Genomic DNA, 14328 nt, shown 5'->3' with positions numbered 1-14328 from the left:
CTAACAAATTAGTACTGTTCAAATATGGGAATTGCATCTACAAATTATATGGAAATTCAATTGCCTTCCATTAGTAATTCATTTCACTAAACTAATTTTCAATTCATCGTAAATCAAATTCTTTTTCAATTATAAGATGATATGTGGCGATGGTGGCGCGCCCATGGACTCCCCTTCGCGCGAAGGCGGGGTCCTTCAGGGGGACGACAGGTCTGGTGGTGGTGGCCTTCGGCTACATCACCCGGATCATGGCGGGGGACGCGGTGGTGTGGCAGATCTTGGCGGGGAGGAAGGGCGGCAGCGGTGGTAAGGTACATGGTCGCGAGGCGGCGGCATTGAGGCGGGCAGCAGCCAGCCGTCTCCACGTCGTGGGCGTGCGTAGCCACTATCCCGATGGCTGCCGGCCTCCACCGGCCGGGTTGAAGGAGGAAGATGGACCGTGGTTCCCAGTCATGGCGGCAGCGTGGGGGCGGCCGTTCCGGCTTTCATGGTGGTGGTACTAGGGTTCTTCTTTCGCGAAGATGAAGACGTTCCGGATGCTGATCTTTCTTCATCTAGCCGAAGTGATGAGTTCCGGAAGGCTCCGACAGCGAATGTAACAGTGCATCTTTTGCCTGGAGTTCATGAGATCGGGTGGTATTCGGTCACGCGCACCCATGCTTTTATTCCGACCGTTTGGTTCCGGAGGGAGCGGCGTGAAGCCCTATTCCGTCTTGACATCAAGAGACTTTTGGTCCATGGTGAAGTCAGAAGCAGAATATATCATGAAGGCGGGATTGGGGGATTAGCTCGCGATGTTGAGGAGCTTTCTTGGCGTTTCGGTATTCGCAAAAGTGGTATGAAAGTGAGGACGACAGCACAGGTGAAGTTCAGAGTTCTACCTTTCAGGGTGGAAACCCAAGGCCTGGCCTTAACTGGTTGTGTCTGGCAATGACCTTGTTGGAGGCATTGTTTTGAGAGTGGGGACTATCTACAGGGTGAAAACCTAAAATCTTTGATCGGGTGACGATGGCGCTGATGCACTATTCCCTTCTTGGAGGCATCGCTTTTGGAGAGTTTGTATTTCAGGTGTTATCTTGGTGGTGGATGTACTGATGCTGCTAGGCCTGGGATACTATGGCGGGACTTTTATTTCTTAGTTTTATTTTTTCTTTTTTGGCTGCGTGCATCCATACTACCATTACGGTGGTGCGTTGTTGCAGAGTCTAGATGTAATTGGTATCTTTTAATATTAATATATTCTCTTTATCGAAAAAATAAGATGATATGTGCCAGGGAAAAACACGAATCCTTAGATGAAATTACTATCGAGCTTTATAGATAGGCTACATGTTTAGTTTGATATGTTGATCTAAAAAATGTTTAGTTTGCTACCTTTATAATTAGCAACAAACAAACAAACAAGACACATTGAAAAGAAACATAATCTATTATACAACGGATCCAAATACTCCGTATCAGTATTAATTTTTCTAAAATTACATGTTCCAAATTACGTAAATAATGTGTAATGGAATGTAACTTGGTAGATAGAAAACTCGTACCAAGAATATAAGGAAAATCTACTACTACATGATTTTAAAAGTAAAAACACACAATTTTGTTTGCCCAAATTTACATGCGCCAGATCGTGTAAATGGATCGGATCGGATTTTGCTTATACCATATCCTTTGCGTATATTTTTTCTCGGATTCGGATCACAACCGATTTTGACCAGCTTTAAATTCAAATGCGGATATTCCAGACTGCGGATTTGAGCGTACATGGGATGGACTCGGATCGAAAACAAAAATAGTTGGGCATATACTTATTGCAAATCTTGAGAGGGATTTAAACTTTCGGTCTTGCGGAGTTAAAAAGAGAGACACAATACACAAAACTCAAGCATGATTGAAATTTAGAGCTAAACATGCCCGCCAAATAAATTTGGTAACTCAATAATCACTAACCTCGTGGGACTGGTGTAACAACCCAACTTTTGTGCATTTGTTTACATTTTGGAATACAAATTTTTGGGCCAACAAAAAACTTTTTCTATCTTCAAAATTTGCATGCATATAGTTGATCTTGCATTGAGTGTAGGATGTGTGTGTTGGTTACTTGTGAAAAATTCATTGTGTGTCAATAACTAAAAAAACCTTAAACGATAGACGCGGGGCTGCCTATTCAGCCCTGCAAGGATCAATGAGGATCATAGCTTGGAATTGCCGGGGCTTGGGAACCAGCCGGCAATGATTGGCCTGCTGGAGCTCCAGCGGGAAGAAGGGCCCGATATTCTCTTTCTGTCGGAGACAAAGCTTGACAGAGGGGAGTTGGAGAAGACTAGAGTTCGTTTAAATATGAAACACATGGAAGTTCGTGATTGCGAAGGCCGTTGTGGGGGCCTAGCGATCTTTTGGAAGGAGGGGGTGCAGCTGTTTGTCAAGCCTACGATGTCTCGGTATCATATTGATGCGGACGTCATAAGCGAGGATGGTTTCAAGTGGAGATTGACTGGTCTTTATGGTGAGTCCAAGTCTGGGGAAAAGGACAAGACCTGGAAGCTTCTCCGGATGCTCCATGGCCACTCTTCCCTCCCCTGGCTTTGTCTGGGGGATTTCAACGAGGTTCTCTTTCCGAGTGAGAAGCAGGGCGGGCAGGCAAAATCTCAAGCCTGCATGGAAAAATTTAGGGAAGCTCTCGAGTTTTGTGGACTGGATGATCTGGGGTACTCGGGTGACCCCTATACGTGGCGCAACAACAGCCTAGATGCCAGTATGTATATTAGAGAGAGACTGGACAGGGCTGTGGCTAGTATGGATTGGAGGCTGCACTTCCCTGGTTACAAAGTCATCAATGGCGACCCACGCCACTCGGACCATAGGCCTATCATTGTGTTGCTGGAACCTGAAATCCAGCAGAGAAGTTACTCGGTGGCGGAGCAACCAAAGTTTGAGGCTAGGTGGTTGGAGGAGGGGGACTGCGAAGATGTCGTGAAGAATGCCTGGTCCCTGGCTATTCTTTCAGGGGACTCCATGGTTGCGGAGGCCATCAGGTGTGTTGGTCGTGACCTCCACTACTGGAGCAAGGAGGTGCTAGGAGACCTGAAGAATCGGATAAAGAAGACAAAGAAGGACCTCGCTCGGTGCAGAAAGGAAAATATCTGCCAGGCCCAGGTCGACAAGGAGCACTTGCTAAAATATAAGCTGAGCAAGCTTCAAGACCAAAAGAATATTTACTGGAAGCAGGGTGCCCATGCCCACTGGCTCAAAGATGGGGACCAGAATACAAGTTTCTTTCATGCGTGTGCCTCTGAGAGGAAAAGAACAAATCTGATTAAAAGGCTTAAAAATGATTCTGGGGGTGTGGTGGAGGGAGAAGAGGAGCTGAAGAGCTTTATAGCTAACTATTATCAGTCACTTTTTGTGTCTAGCGCAGGTGTTGGGGAGGATGAGCTGCTGACAAGCGTTCCCACGCTGGTCACTACCGAAATGCAGGCACATCTCTCCAAAGAATTCTGTCTGGACGATATCAATGATGCCCTCAACTCTATTGGGGACCTCAAGGCCCCAGGGCCTGATGGCATGCCAGCGATTTTCTACAAGAGATTCTAGAACCTTGTCGGGGAGAAAGTGCAGGCGGAGGTGATTGGGGTGCTGAATGGAGGGGCTATGCCGCCAGGATGGAACGAGATGGTGATTGTCCTTATCCCTAAAGTGCAGAAGCCGGATTGTTTGAAGGACTTGAGGCCGATTAGTTTGTGCAATACCATCTACAAGATTGTGGCCAAGACGGTGGCGTGCCGGATGAAGCCTATCCTGGATGATATTATTTCTCCGAGCCAAAGCGCCTTTGTGCCTGGGCGCATGATCTCGGACAACATTCTGGTCGCATACGAAATAACCCACTTCATGCATAAAAGGAAGGGGGCAGGGATGGGGTTGCTGCTGTCAAGCTTGACATGAGCAAAGCTTACGACAGGGTGGAGTGGCATTTTCTTGAGAACATCATGAGGAAGATGGGGTTCCCTACTGGCTGGGTGGCTCTAGTCATGAATTGTGTGCACTCTGTCTCCTATAGGGTCAAAGTGAACCAGGACCTCACTGAGGTTATTAATCCACATAGAGGACTCCGGCAAGGGTGTCCTTTGTCCCCGTACTTGTTCATTATCTGTGCTGAAGGGCTCTCCTGCCTTTTCCAAAAAGCAGCGGAGGAAGGCACACTTGAAGGTGTTCAAATTTGTCCAAATGCTCCAAAGATCAATCATATGTTTTTTGCCGATGACTCACTGGTCTTCATGAAAGTCAATGAGGCGAGTGTAAAAAAGCTACAGAGTATCCTCAGGCTGTATGAGGGGGCTTCTGGGCAGATGATAAATAAGGAGAAGTCTGCGGTTATGTTCAGCAAAGGGACCGCAATTGCTGGGAAGCGCCGTTTCCTAAATGGGCTCCAAATCAGTGTTGAAGCTCACAATGAGCGCTACCTCGGCCTCCCTGTCTATCTAGGCAGATCTAAGAGCAAGGCCTTTGCTTACCTCCTCGAGAAGGTGTGGAAGAAGATCCAAGGGTGGAAGGAAAAGTTCCTCTCAAAGGCTGGAAAGGAGATCCTTGTCAAAGCAGTGGCGCAAGCAATCCCTATCTTTGCTATGTCGTGCTTCGACCTGACAAAAACTTTTTGTGATGAGCTGAGTTCTATGGTGTGTCGGTATTGGTGGAATAACCAGGATGAGGAGAGGCACCACTGGCTTGGATGGGAGCTGCTGTCAAAACCAAAGGATGAGGGAGGGTTAGGATTTAGAGAACCCCATATTTTCAACATGGCGATGCTTGCTCGCCAAGGCTGGCGCCTGCTTCTTAACCCTGATTCCCTTTGCGGCCGGTTACTTAAGGCGAAGTACTTCCCAGAGGGAAGCATTCTTGATGCTACCCCGAAGCACGACATATCCTACACATGGCGTAGTATTTTGAAAGGTGTCGCTCTGTTGAAGGAGGGTCTGGTATGGCGCGTGGGGAAGGGGGACAGCATCAACATCTGGGACGACCCTTGGCTTCCTGTTGGTGATACGCGTAGGCCAAGGAATGGGTCGAGACATGTGGAGATAAAGCTCGTCTCTCAACTTCTGAATTCTGCGACGGGTGGCTGGGATGAGCAGCTGGTCCATTCGCTGTTTGAGGCAGAGGACGCCAAGACAATACTTTCCATTGGCATTGGGGAAGGGATGGAGGACCTGCTGGCCTGGCATTTTGATGCAAGGGGTGCTTTCTCGGTTAAGGCTGCATACAAGGTGGGAGTCAAAATCAGGGATAGAAAGAAAGGAAAGGATGCGACTAGCTCCAAGGCTGCTAGGGGGTGCAGCGTTGTCAAGTTTGAGTGGAAGAAAATTTGGGATCTAAAAGGAACAAGCAAGCTGAAGATGTTTGTGTGGCGCCTTGCCCACAATAGCCTGGCTAATCGTATGAAGATCAAGCGGGTGGGAGTCAACCTTGACACCAAGTGTCCCGTCTGCAATCGCCTTGATGAGGATGGTGGCCATGTGTTCCTCAAGTGCAAAAAAGTAAAGGAGTGCTGGGTGCAATTAGGCCTCAGTGATACCAGATGCAAGCTGATGGATTGCAACTCGGCTCAAGCAATGCTGGAGTGCTTGTGGACCTGTGAGGAGGAGGTGCAACTCAAGGCTCTCGTGCTGATGTGGGAATGGTGGGGCGTCAGGAACAAGGTCAATGCGGGCGAGTCGATCAAAAGCGCCTCTGAGATTATCGGCAATGTGGAGAGGCATCTGCTGGACTTCAGCTCTCTCCGCCCACCACCCAAACCTCCAAAACCACCTGATACATCTATATGGGAGAAGCCGAAGGAGGACTTCATGAAGGTGAACTTTGATGGAGCCTTTCATGAGGCTACAGGCACTGGTGGCTGGGGTTTTATAATCCGCAATCACCGGGGGGAGTTTGTCGCAGCAGGGGCTGGGAGGCTGAGTCTACTCCGGGATCCCCTGCACGCTGAGACTCTGGCCTGCATCGCCGCTGTGAAGGGTGCTGCTGCGGTGGGCGCAAGAAAGGTCATTTTTGAATCAGACTGCTCAAATCTGGTTCGGGTGCTGAGAAGTGAGGAGCTGGACCGGTCCGCCTTATGGCCATCGACGATGGAGGCAAGGAAGAAATGTGCTGCTGAGTTTCAAAATTTTAGTTTCTCCTTTTGCCGTCGTGCGTGCAACTCTGCACCTCATGAGCTTGCAAAGGTTGGTGTTAAGTCAGCTGCGTCTGACTTTTACTGGGTGGACTCTGCCCCCAGTTGTGTAACAAACATTGTTGCCAGTGATCTTGCTGTGCAAGTTGAGTAATAGATCTCTATTCCCCCGTCAAAAAAAAAATAACTAAAAAAACCTAAAACCCCTTTTCTACATGTGAACCTCTTTATTTCTTGTTTGAATTAAGTAAACCATGATACAAACCCTTATGCATGTGATCATGATCTTCCAAGATCATGATTCCCTCAAAATTCTCTCCACCCTTTCTTTTTCATTTTTTTTCCTCAAACGACATTCTGAAACTTCCTCTAGCCTTGTGCAACTTACCCCTTCTCTTTTTTGTCATTGAATTGACCATCTCACGTGAGGTTGACCATGCCATAATCCCAAGAAAAATTGACTTGAGCAAGTAATGGTCATTTAGACCATATGCTTATTATTTTGCTTTCCCTCTTACTTTCTTCCTTTTATTTTTTTGTTTCTGCTTAACCATCCCTCTCTCAACTCACTCACTCACCACACTTCTGCACCTATGTGCACTTGCATGTCGTTGCCACATCGAGAGGGTGAGAAAGAAATAGAGAGAGAGATAGGGCCGGGGCTAGTTGTTGTCTTGGCCTCACATGTGAGCTTGCCAAGCAAGTGCAGCCAAGACCTAGAGCATGCACGACTGCAACAGCCCCTCCTGCAGCCCCTACCCTCCATAGCACCTCTCCTGTCCCTCCCCTAGCTAATCAAGGACTCACCCGTCACCTCTCCATTTTGGAACAACCGCACGGATGCATCCCGCCTCTCTCTTCCCTCTGCTGCTCAAGGTCACGAGGACAGCAGCCTTCGGCGCCACTGCAACCCTTCCTCTCTCCTTCGACCAACCTCCAGTGCACCATCACCCCTCCTGCAGCGCGCCGACCCCCAACCGTCGATGAACGCATCGCCCTGGACACGGCCACGCTGGCCGCTCCACGCTCCACGCTCCCGTCCTAGTGTCTATGGTTGCCCTGTCGTGGACAAGGAGACCTCCTCCACGACGCCCGCGCACGGACAAGCTCTTGACCGACCCCTACTGTGCGCATGCTACCGAGCCCCGCCGCGGGACTTCCGTCGAACAGTTGGCGGCAGCGACTGGACGCGACCGTGCACGTCTGTCCCTCGCGCCCCCGACGCACACCTCCCTCCAAAACCCGTCACCGTGTCTCCGACGCGTAGCCTCGCCGCCCAGATCGCCCAATAAGCTGTTGCCGCCGCCCAGTCATCCCCGCCAAGGCGCGGTGCACCGTGCACCGCCCGGCGCGGTATAAAACGGCGCAGGACCCCTCCGCTCCAACCACTTCGCCACCAGAACCTCCTTCCACCACCATACCACCTCCCGTGAGGAGAGGAACTCCTCTCCTCCCTGCTGGCCGCGCCATTGCTCGCCTTGCTGCAAGATGGTTGTCGTCGTCTCCGCCACCCGTTCTCCTCTTTCTCTGCACCGCTGAGCAAGCCTCCTTGAGCTCTACCTAATCGTTCTCTCCTTTTTACCCAGGACACCACCACGACGTCGCCGTAGCCTCGTCCCGGTCGCGTGCATGCCCGCCAATATCGTCGGAGTCATTGCGGGGGAGCGTCTTGGCGGGATCTGCGAGCCCCCGTCGACGACCAAGACACCAGAGACTTCACTGACTCTCCCCAGCTTCTCCTCGACGCCCTAGGTGAGCTCTCCGTCCCCGTCTCCGACGTCTGCGTCGCCGTCGACCGCTGCGGAGGCCATCTCTGTTTTGTCCGCCAAGCCCACCGCTCGGAAGCCCTCCTTCAGCCGCGTCTAGTGCGCCCGCTCCCGCCGGCTTCTGCGACCCAAGGTGAGCAGACGACTGCTCAGACGAAGCTAGGGCTTGCTCGCAGCTCCGTTGGGTGGCGATCCCACCCCTGCATGCATGTCTCCGCGGGCCCGCGCGCTGACGAGGCAAGGGCCACGTCCCCGCCGATTAAATCGCTGGTTTCCGCGTGTTCGCGGACGGCTTTGGGCTGGCTAGCGAGCCAACCTGGGCCTAGCCGCCACTTCCGGCCCGCGCCCCCTTTCTCTATAAATTAGAAAATATATGCCACTAATATATGTTGTAGCTTCTGAAATTCTGTAAATTCTTAGAGGACTCAAATTTGATGGTTCAAACGGCTATGTGCTCGTGAGCGAAATCTCTACCACAAATAATTGCATGCATGTGATTTAGTGTTGTAAAAAGGTGTTGATAAATAGAAACCTAAAATGTTACTGATTGTGTATTTTAATTGGTGTGTGAGAATTAAAGATTCTTTTTGCATGAGGTTAATTTTGTTTTGGATTAGAAGTAAATAGATTTATTTTGGCACTGGTCCCACATGCAAAAGCTTCCTGGATTTTGTTTGGTTAGCAAAGTAAATTTTGTCCAGAGAGCTCTTCTCTGATTTTTAGTTCAAAAAGTACACATCTTATTGAAGCAAATCCAAGGGCTACTGAAAGACATAATGATAGGGTATTTCTGTGCCAAAGGAAATATTTTTCAGAGTTGTAGTTTAATTCCAAAAGTTTTATTACAGCATACCTTTTCAGTATTTGATTTTTGTAAAATCTTTTACAAATCATAAAAATACCAAACCAGTGGGGTTAGTTCACGTTTAGTCTCACCTATCCAGGGGTATGCTTGGTGTGGGTTGGTAATGCTCTGATACTAGTGTGCCTAGCTATTTGTGTGCTCTGGTTACTATCTTGTTTAATTTTTCTAGATTATTTAAAAAATTGTTTGCAGTTGATTCTTGTGCATGTGTTCTCTACATGTCATTAGCTTTCAGTAGGTATGCTGCATGCATTTTTGTAACATACAGAAAGATTTAGACCATTTAAATGGTTCCTAAGTCAATTCTGAAATTGCAAAAATCATATCTTTTGTTTTAAAAATCATAAATGGGTGAAACCACTTTCAGTAGCTTGCATTAGTAAAGCTTTACATAATTTAATTTTCCCAAATTTTTGTATGAATTATTCTGTTGTGGTTTGTTGATTGGGTATGGCTTGTTGTTTTCTTTTTACGACGCTAGATTCGAACACCGCCGGAAACGAAGGAGGAGGTGATCTCGGGGGATTTGAAAAGGAAGACCAGGGACACTTTGCTGATCAAGGAAAGCCACCTCTTGATGCATGTCTCATCCTAATTATCTTCCTCTTGCATTATCACAGGTTTTATTAAATTGCATGTCTTTTATTTATTTATGTGAGTGGTTCCGCCACTCGAAGTTTTATTATTCCACCCTTACGGGTGCAGCCCTCGTGATACCTACTGATCCAACACTTGCTAGAGATATGGTGCTTAACACCTTATCACCCTTGTCGCCTCTTTACAAAGAGAAATTGGACTATAGGTTGGGAGCCCTGGAAAAATATTTGTGAAAATTGTTTTCAAGCAAAAAGGTTTTTCTGGAAAACCTTGGAATGGGGTAGCCCAGCCCAAGTGTGGTTTTGATTAAATGCTTTTGAACAAAAAAAAGCTTGTTTGGAGCAAGAGAAGTGAAGAAAAAATTGTTTTCGAAAACCTTTTGTTGACTGAGTACATCACCGGACCTAGCTAGTACAACCACATTACCCTTTACTGGGACGGGGCGTAGCGTAGTAGTTTGTCTCGCCTTAGTTTGAGTCCTGCAAGTGTAGTGGCAGTCCAACCATGGACGCTTCGACCGGGGTTCTTCCCATGAGAAGGGACGCAACCCATTTGCCTTTTCAGGTACGCGGGGTACAACTTATGAGCTCCCATTGAAAGATGCCTAAAAGGTTGGATGGCATTCCGGAGGATCGGGTGTGCCGGGGACTTTGCAACTCCTGGGTAAACGGCATCCCGGACTCTGGTGTTGGGAGGTACAACTCATTCGGCATGTCTCAGGCTAAGGCGAGCAGGCGAAAAACTACGATCGAGTACTGGTCGTGGCATATGTTATTATGCAGGGATGATGCCCACACGATGAGTATTCGGATCTTGTGGGGAAAGTGTACAACCTCTGCAGAGTGTAAAATCTATTCGAATAGCCGTGTCCGCGACAATGGACGTGGGAAAGGAAGTGCTGTGTATCAAAAGGAGTTTTGGTTTTATAAAAGTGTTTTCTCAAATATTGTTTTGGGAAAGTGACGCCAGTGGGACTGGTGGAAAGGTACCTGCGAGGTACGGTGGAAAGTTGGAAAGATGATGGTCATATGAGATGGCCGGAAAGGAAATTGGGTCACCCTTACCTATTAGTCTGCAAATAAAATGGTTTACAAAAAGTTTTCAACGAAGATACAGATATTTCATGCTCTCGAGAGGAACCACCTCTCGCTCCTTGTCGCCTTAGTTTAGTGCATGTTCCTTGCTACTGCCATATTTCATATCCTTTACTTCTCTCTAAGGTGGTTTGCGAGTACATTCAAACGTACTCATTGGCATTGTTGTCCTGGCTATTTACTTGGTCAGACTTTGAAGAGGAGTACTACGAAGAAGAAGAGTACGACGCCGAAGACGTGAACTAGGACGCTCTCCCAGTCAGCCGCCTGTAGGGTAAAGACCTGACTTGGGCTCCACCGCTGTTTGGAGTCAAATAAATTCCGCTGCTGTTTGTTGAACTTCGGCCTTGATGGCCTATGATGTAAGACTTCCGTATTAATGTTATTTCGGTACTGTAATGGATGATGTAATCTGGTATCAGTTCGGTTATGTATTCACGATGGAATGATCTTGGGATCGTGAAATTGTATGCATAACAGGAGTTCTGGACTGGTAAATCCTGGGCCCCACAGAGCTGGTATCAGAGCCATCCTGACTGTAGGAGACCTTAGTTAGCATGGGCGTTAGTTAGGAAAATACTACTTTGGTAAAATTATTTAATAAAATTATTTTCCTACATACTAGAAGTTAGCTTCTATCTTTCTTACCCTTTCAAAAAAAAACTTCTAATTCTCACCCCTCTGATTTCTAGCGACTTTGAAAGTTCTTATTCTACTATCTCATCCTCTTCCAAGCCTATATATTTGGCGATGTTCCCACAACTCAGATTCACCGGACTCGAGGAATTGAAGACATGACAAGCTCAGTTGATTCGAATAGGATACCCTGCTATGTTATGCTATCGTTTGCCTACTTTGCATTTGCGTGTTTCCGTTTTCAAAAATTCTGCATTTTTAACAAGCCCTCCCCTTTTAAGTGGTTGCCCATCTCTTTGTTTCCCCATTAATATCTGAATCCACCCTTCTTCAGGATGGTTGACACCCGTAGAGGAAACGCCAGCGGGTCAGACCAAAACCCCCCTCCACCTCCGGACCCAACCATGGCGCAACTTCTGCGCCTTATGATGGAAGACCGTGAGGCAACCCGTGCGGAGTGCCAAGCTAACCTTGCTACCCTTCAGCACCTAGCTCAGCTTGCTACCGGAAACGCCAACAACAATAATGGTGGAAATGAAAATGGAGACCCCCGCTCTAAGCTGAAAGATTTCCAAAGCACCAACCCTCGTGTCTTCGCCAAGTGCACTAAACCCCTTGACGCCGATGATTGGCTTCGCACCATAGAGAACAACTTGGAGGTTGCAGGAGTCGGCAATGATGAGAAGGTGTTATTCGCCACTCATTACCTTTCTGGTCCTGCACGCGCTTGGTGGGAAAATGTCAAGGCTATTCAAGCTGAAGGACACATCATCAACTGGGAGGAATTCAAGGCCAAGTTCCGCAAGACCCACATTCCTTCTGGGTTGATCAAGCTCATGAAGGACAAGTTCATGAATCTGAGGCAAGGAAGCATGTCCGTAGTGGAGTACATGGACAAGTTCACCACTCTGTCCAGGTATGCTCCAGAAGACACCGACACCGAAGAGAAGAAGAAGGACCGCTTTCTAAACGGTCTGCATGATGAGATGCAGAGTATCTTGGTGGCTGTTCCATACCCTGATCTTGAGTCGCTGGTAGATGCCTCTATCATGGTTGAGAGCAAGCGCAAGAATGCGTTTGAGAACCGCAAGCGCAAGGCGATGCTGCAGCAAGGTAGCTCCAGCACTCAGCGACCCCGCAGTTTCCCTCCACCCAAGTCGGCGCCCCAGCCACAGAGGGCACCAACCCCTGCACCTCGCCCTAACAACCCCAACCGCAACTTCAACCCTTAGCGTTCTGGAGGAAGCAACTACAACCGCCAGAACAACACTGTTTGCATCCCCACCAATGGATGCTACACCTGCGGACAGCCGGGTCATTTCTCCAAGGAGTGTCCCAACAAGATGCACACTGCTCAGCGCCCCAATGCGCCCAAGCCAAATCAGGGTCAAGCCCGTACTGCCGCCGGAAGGAACCAGAACCAGAAGAAGCTCAGGAAGCTCCGAATATCGTTCTGGGTACGTTCCTGATGGCGTGTAACTCACACATTCGTTGGGAACCCCAAGAGGAAGGTATGATGCGCACAGCAGCAAGTTTTCCCTCAGAAAGAAACCAAGGTTTATCGAACCAGGAGGAGCCAAGAAGCACGTTGAAGGTTGATGGCGGCGGGATGTAGTGCGGCGCAACACTAGGGATTCCGGCGCCAACGTGGAACCTGCACAACACAACCAAAGTACTTTGCCCCAATGAAACAGTGAGGTTGTCAATCTCACCGGCTTGCTGTAACAAAGGATTAACCGTATTGTGTGGAAGATGATTGTTTGCAGAAAACAGTAGAACAAGTATTGTAGTAGATTGTATTTCAGTAAAGAGAATTGGACCGGGGTCCACAGCTCACTAGAGGTGTCTCTCCCATAAGACAAGCAGCATGTTGGGTGAACAAATTACAGTTGGGCAATTGACAAATAAAGAGAGCATGACCATGCACATACATATCATGATGAGTATAGTGAGATTTAATTGGGCATTACGACAAAGTACATAGACCGCCATCCAACTGCATCTATGCCTAAAAAGTCCACCTTCAGGTTATCATCCGAACCCCCTCCAGTATTAAGTTGCAAAGCAACAGACAATTGCATTAAGTATGGTGCGTAATGTAATCAACAACTACATCCTTAGACATAGCATCAATGTTTTATCCCTAGTGGCAACGCACAACACAACCTTAGAACTTTCTCGTCATCGTCCCGTGTGTCAATGCAGGCATGAACCCACTATCGAGCATAAGTACTCCCTCTTGGAGTTACAAGCATCTACTTGGCCAGAGCATCTACTAGTAACGGAAAGCATGCAAGATCATAAATAACACGTAGATATAACTTTGATAATCAACATAACAAGTATTCTCTATTCATCGGATCCCAACAAACGCAACATATAGAATTACAGATAGATGATCTTGATCATGTTAGGCAGCTCACAAGATCCGACAATGATAGCACAATGGGGAGAAGACAACCATCTAGCTACTGCTATGGACCCATAGTCCAGGGGTAGACTACTCACACATCACACCGGAGGCGACCATGGCGGCGTAGAGTCCTCCTGAGATGATTCCCCTCTCCCGCAGGGTGCCGGAGGCGATCTCCTGGATCCCCCGAGATGGGATCGGCGTTGGCGGCGTCTCTGGAAGGTTTTCCGTATCGTGGCTCTCGGTCCTGGGGGTTTCGTCACGGAGGCTTTAAGTAGGCGGAAGGGTAGGTCAAGAGGCGGCACGGGGGGCCCAAACCACAGGCCGGCGCGGCCAGGGGTGGGGCCGTGCCGCCCTAGGGTTTGGCCACCCCGTGGCCCCTCTTCGTTTCGTCTTCGGACTTCTGGAAGCTTCGTGGAAAAATAGGCCCCTGGGCTTTGATTTCGTCCAATTCCGAGAATATTTCCTTACTAGGATTTCTGAAACCAAAAACAGCAGAAAATAGCAACTGGCACTTCGGCATCTTGTTAATAGGTTAGTTCCAGAAAATGCACGAATATGACATAAAGTGTGCATAAAACATGTAGATAACATCAATAATGTGGCATGGAACATAAGAAATTATCAATACGTCGGAGACGTATCAGCATCCCCAAGCTTAGTTCTGCTCGTCCCGAGCAGTAAAACGATAACACGTATAATTTCTGGAGTGACATGCCATCATAATCTTGATCATACTATTTGTAAAGCATATGTAGTGAATGCAGCGATCAAAACAATGTATATGACAT

At 48.1% G+C, this 14328-nt stretch overlaps 1 protein-coding gene across 1 annotated transcript; it reads left to right on the top strand.

Annotated features, from left to right (window-relative positions):
• The first annotated feature begins 149 nt into the window (after nucleotides 1-149).
• On the top strand, nucleotides 150-3594 carry LOC139832425 (uncharacterized). Its single transcript, XM_071822184.1, has 2 exons — nucleotides 150-311; nucleotides 2152-3594. Exons 1-2 carry the CDS (start codon nucleotides 150-152, stop codon nucleotides 3592-3594), a joined length of 1605 nt encoding a protein of 534 aa, XP_071678285.1.
• The last annotated feature ends 10734 nt before the right edge of the window (nucleotides 3595-14328 follow it).

The sequence above is a fragment of the Lolium perenne genome, chromosome 6 (assembly GCF_019359855.2).
Source record: "Lolium perenne isolate Kyuss_39 chromosome 6, Kyuss_2.0, whole genome shotgun sequence".
NCBI classification, from domain to species: Eukaryota; Viridiplantae; Streptophyta; class Magnoliopsida; order Poales; family Poaceae; genus Lolium; species Lolium perenne.
This window is presented reverse-complemented; position numbering and strand designations above follow the sequence as displayed.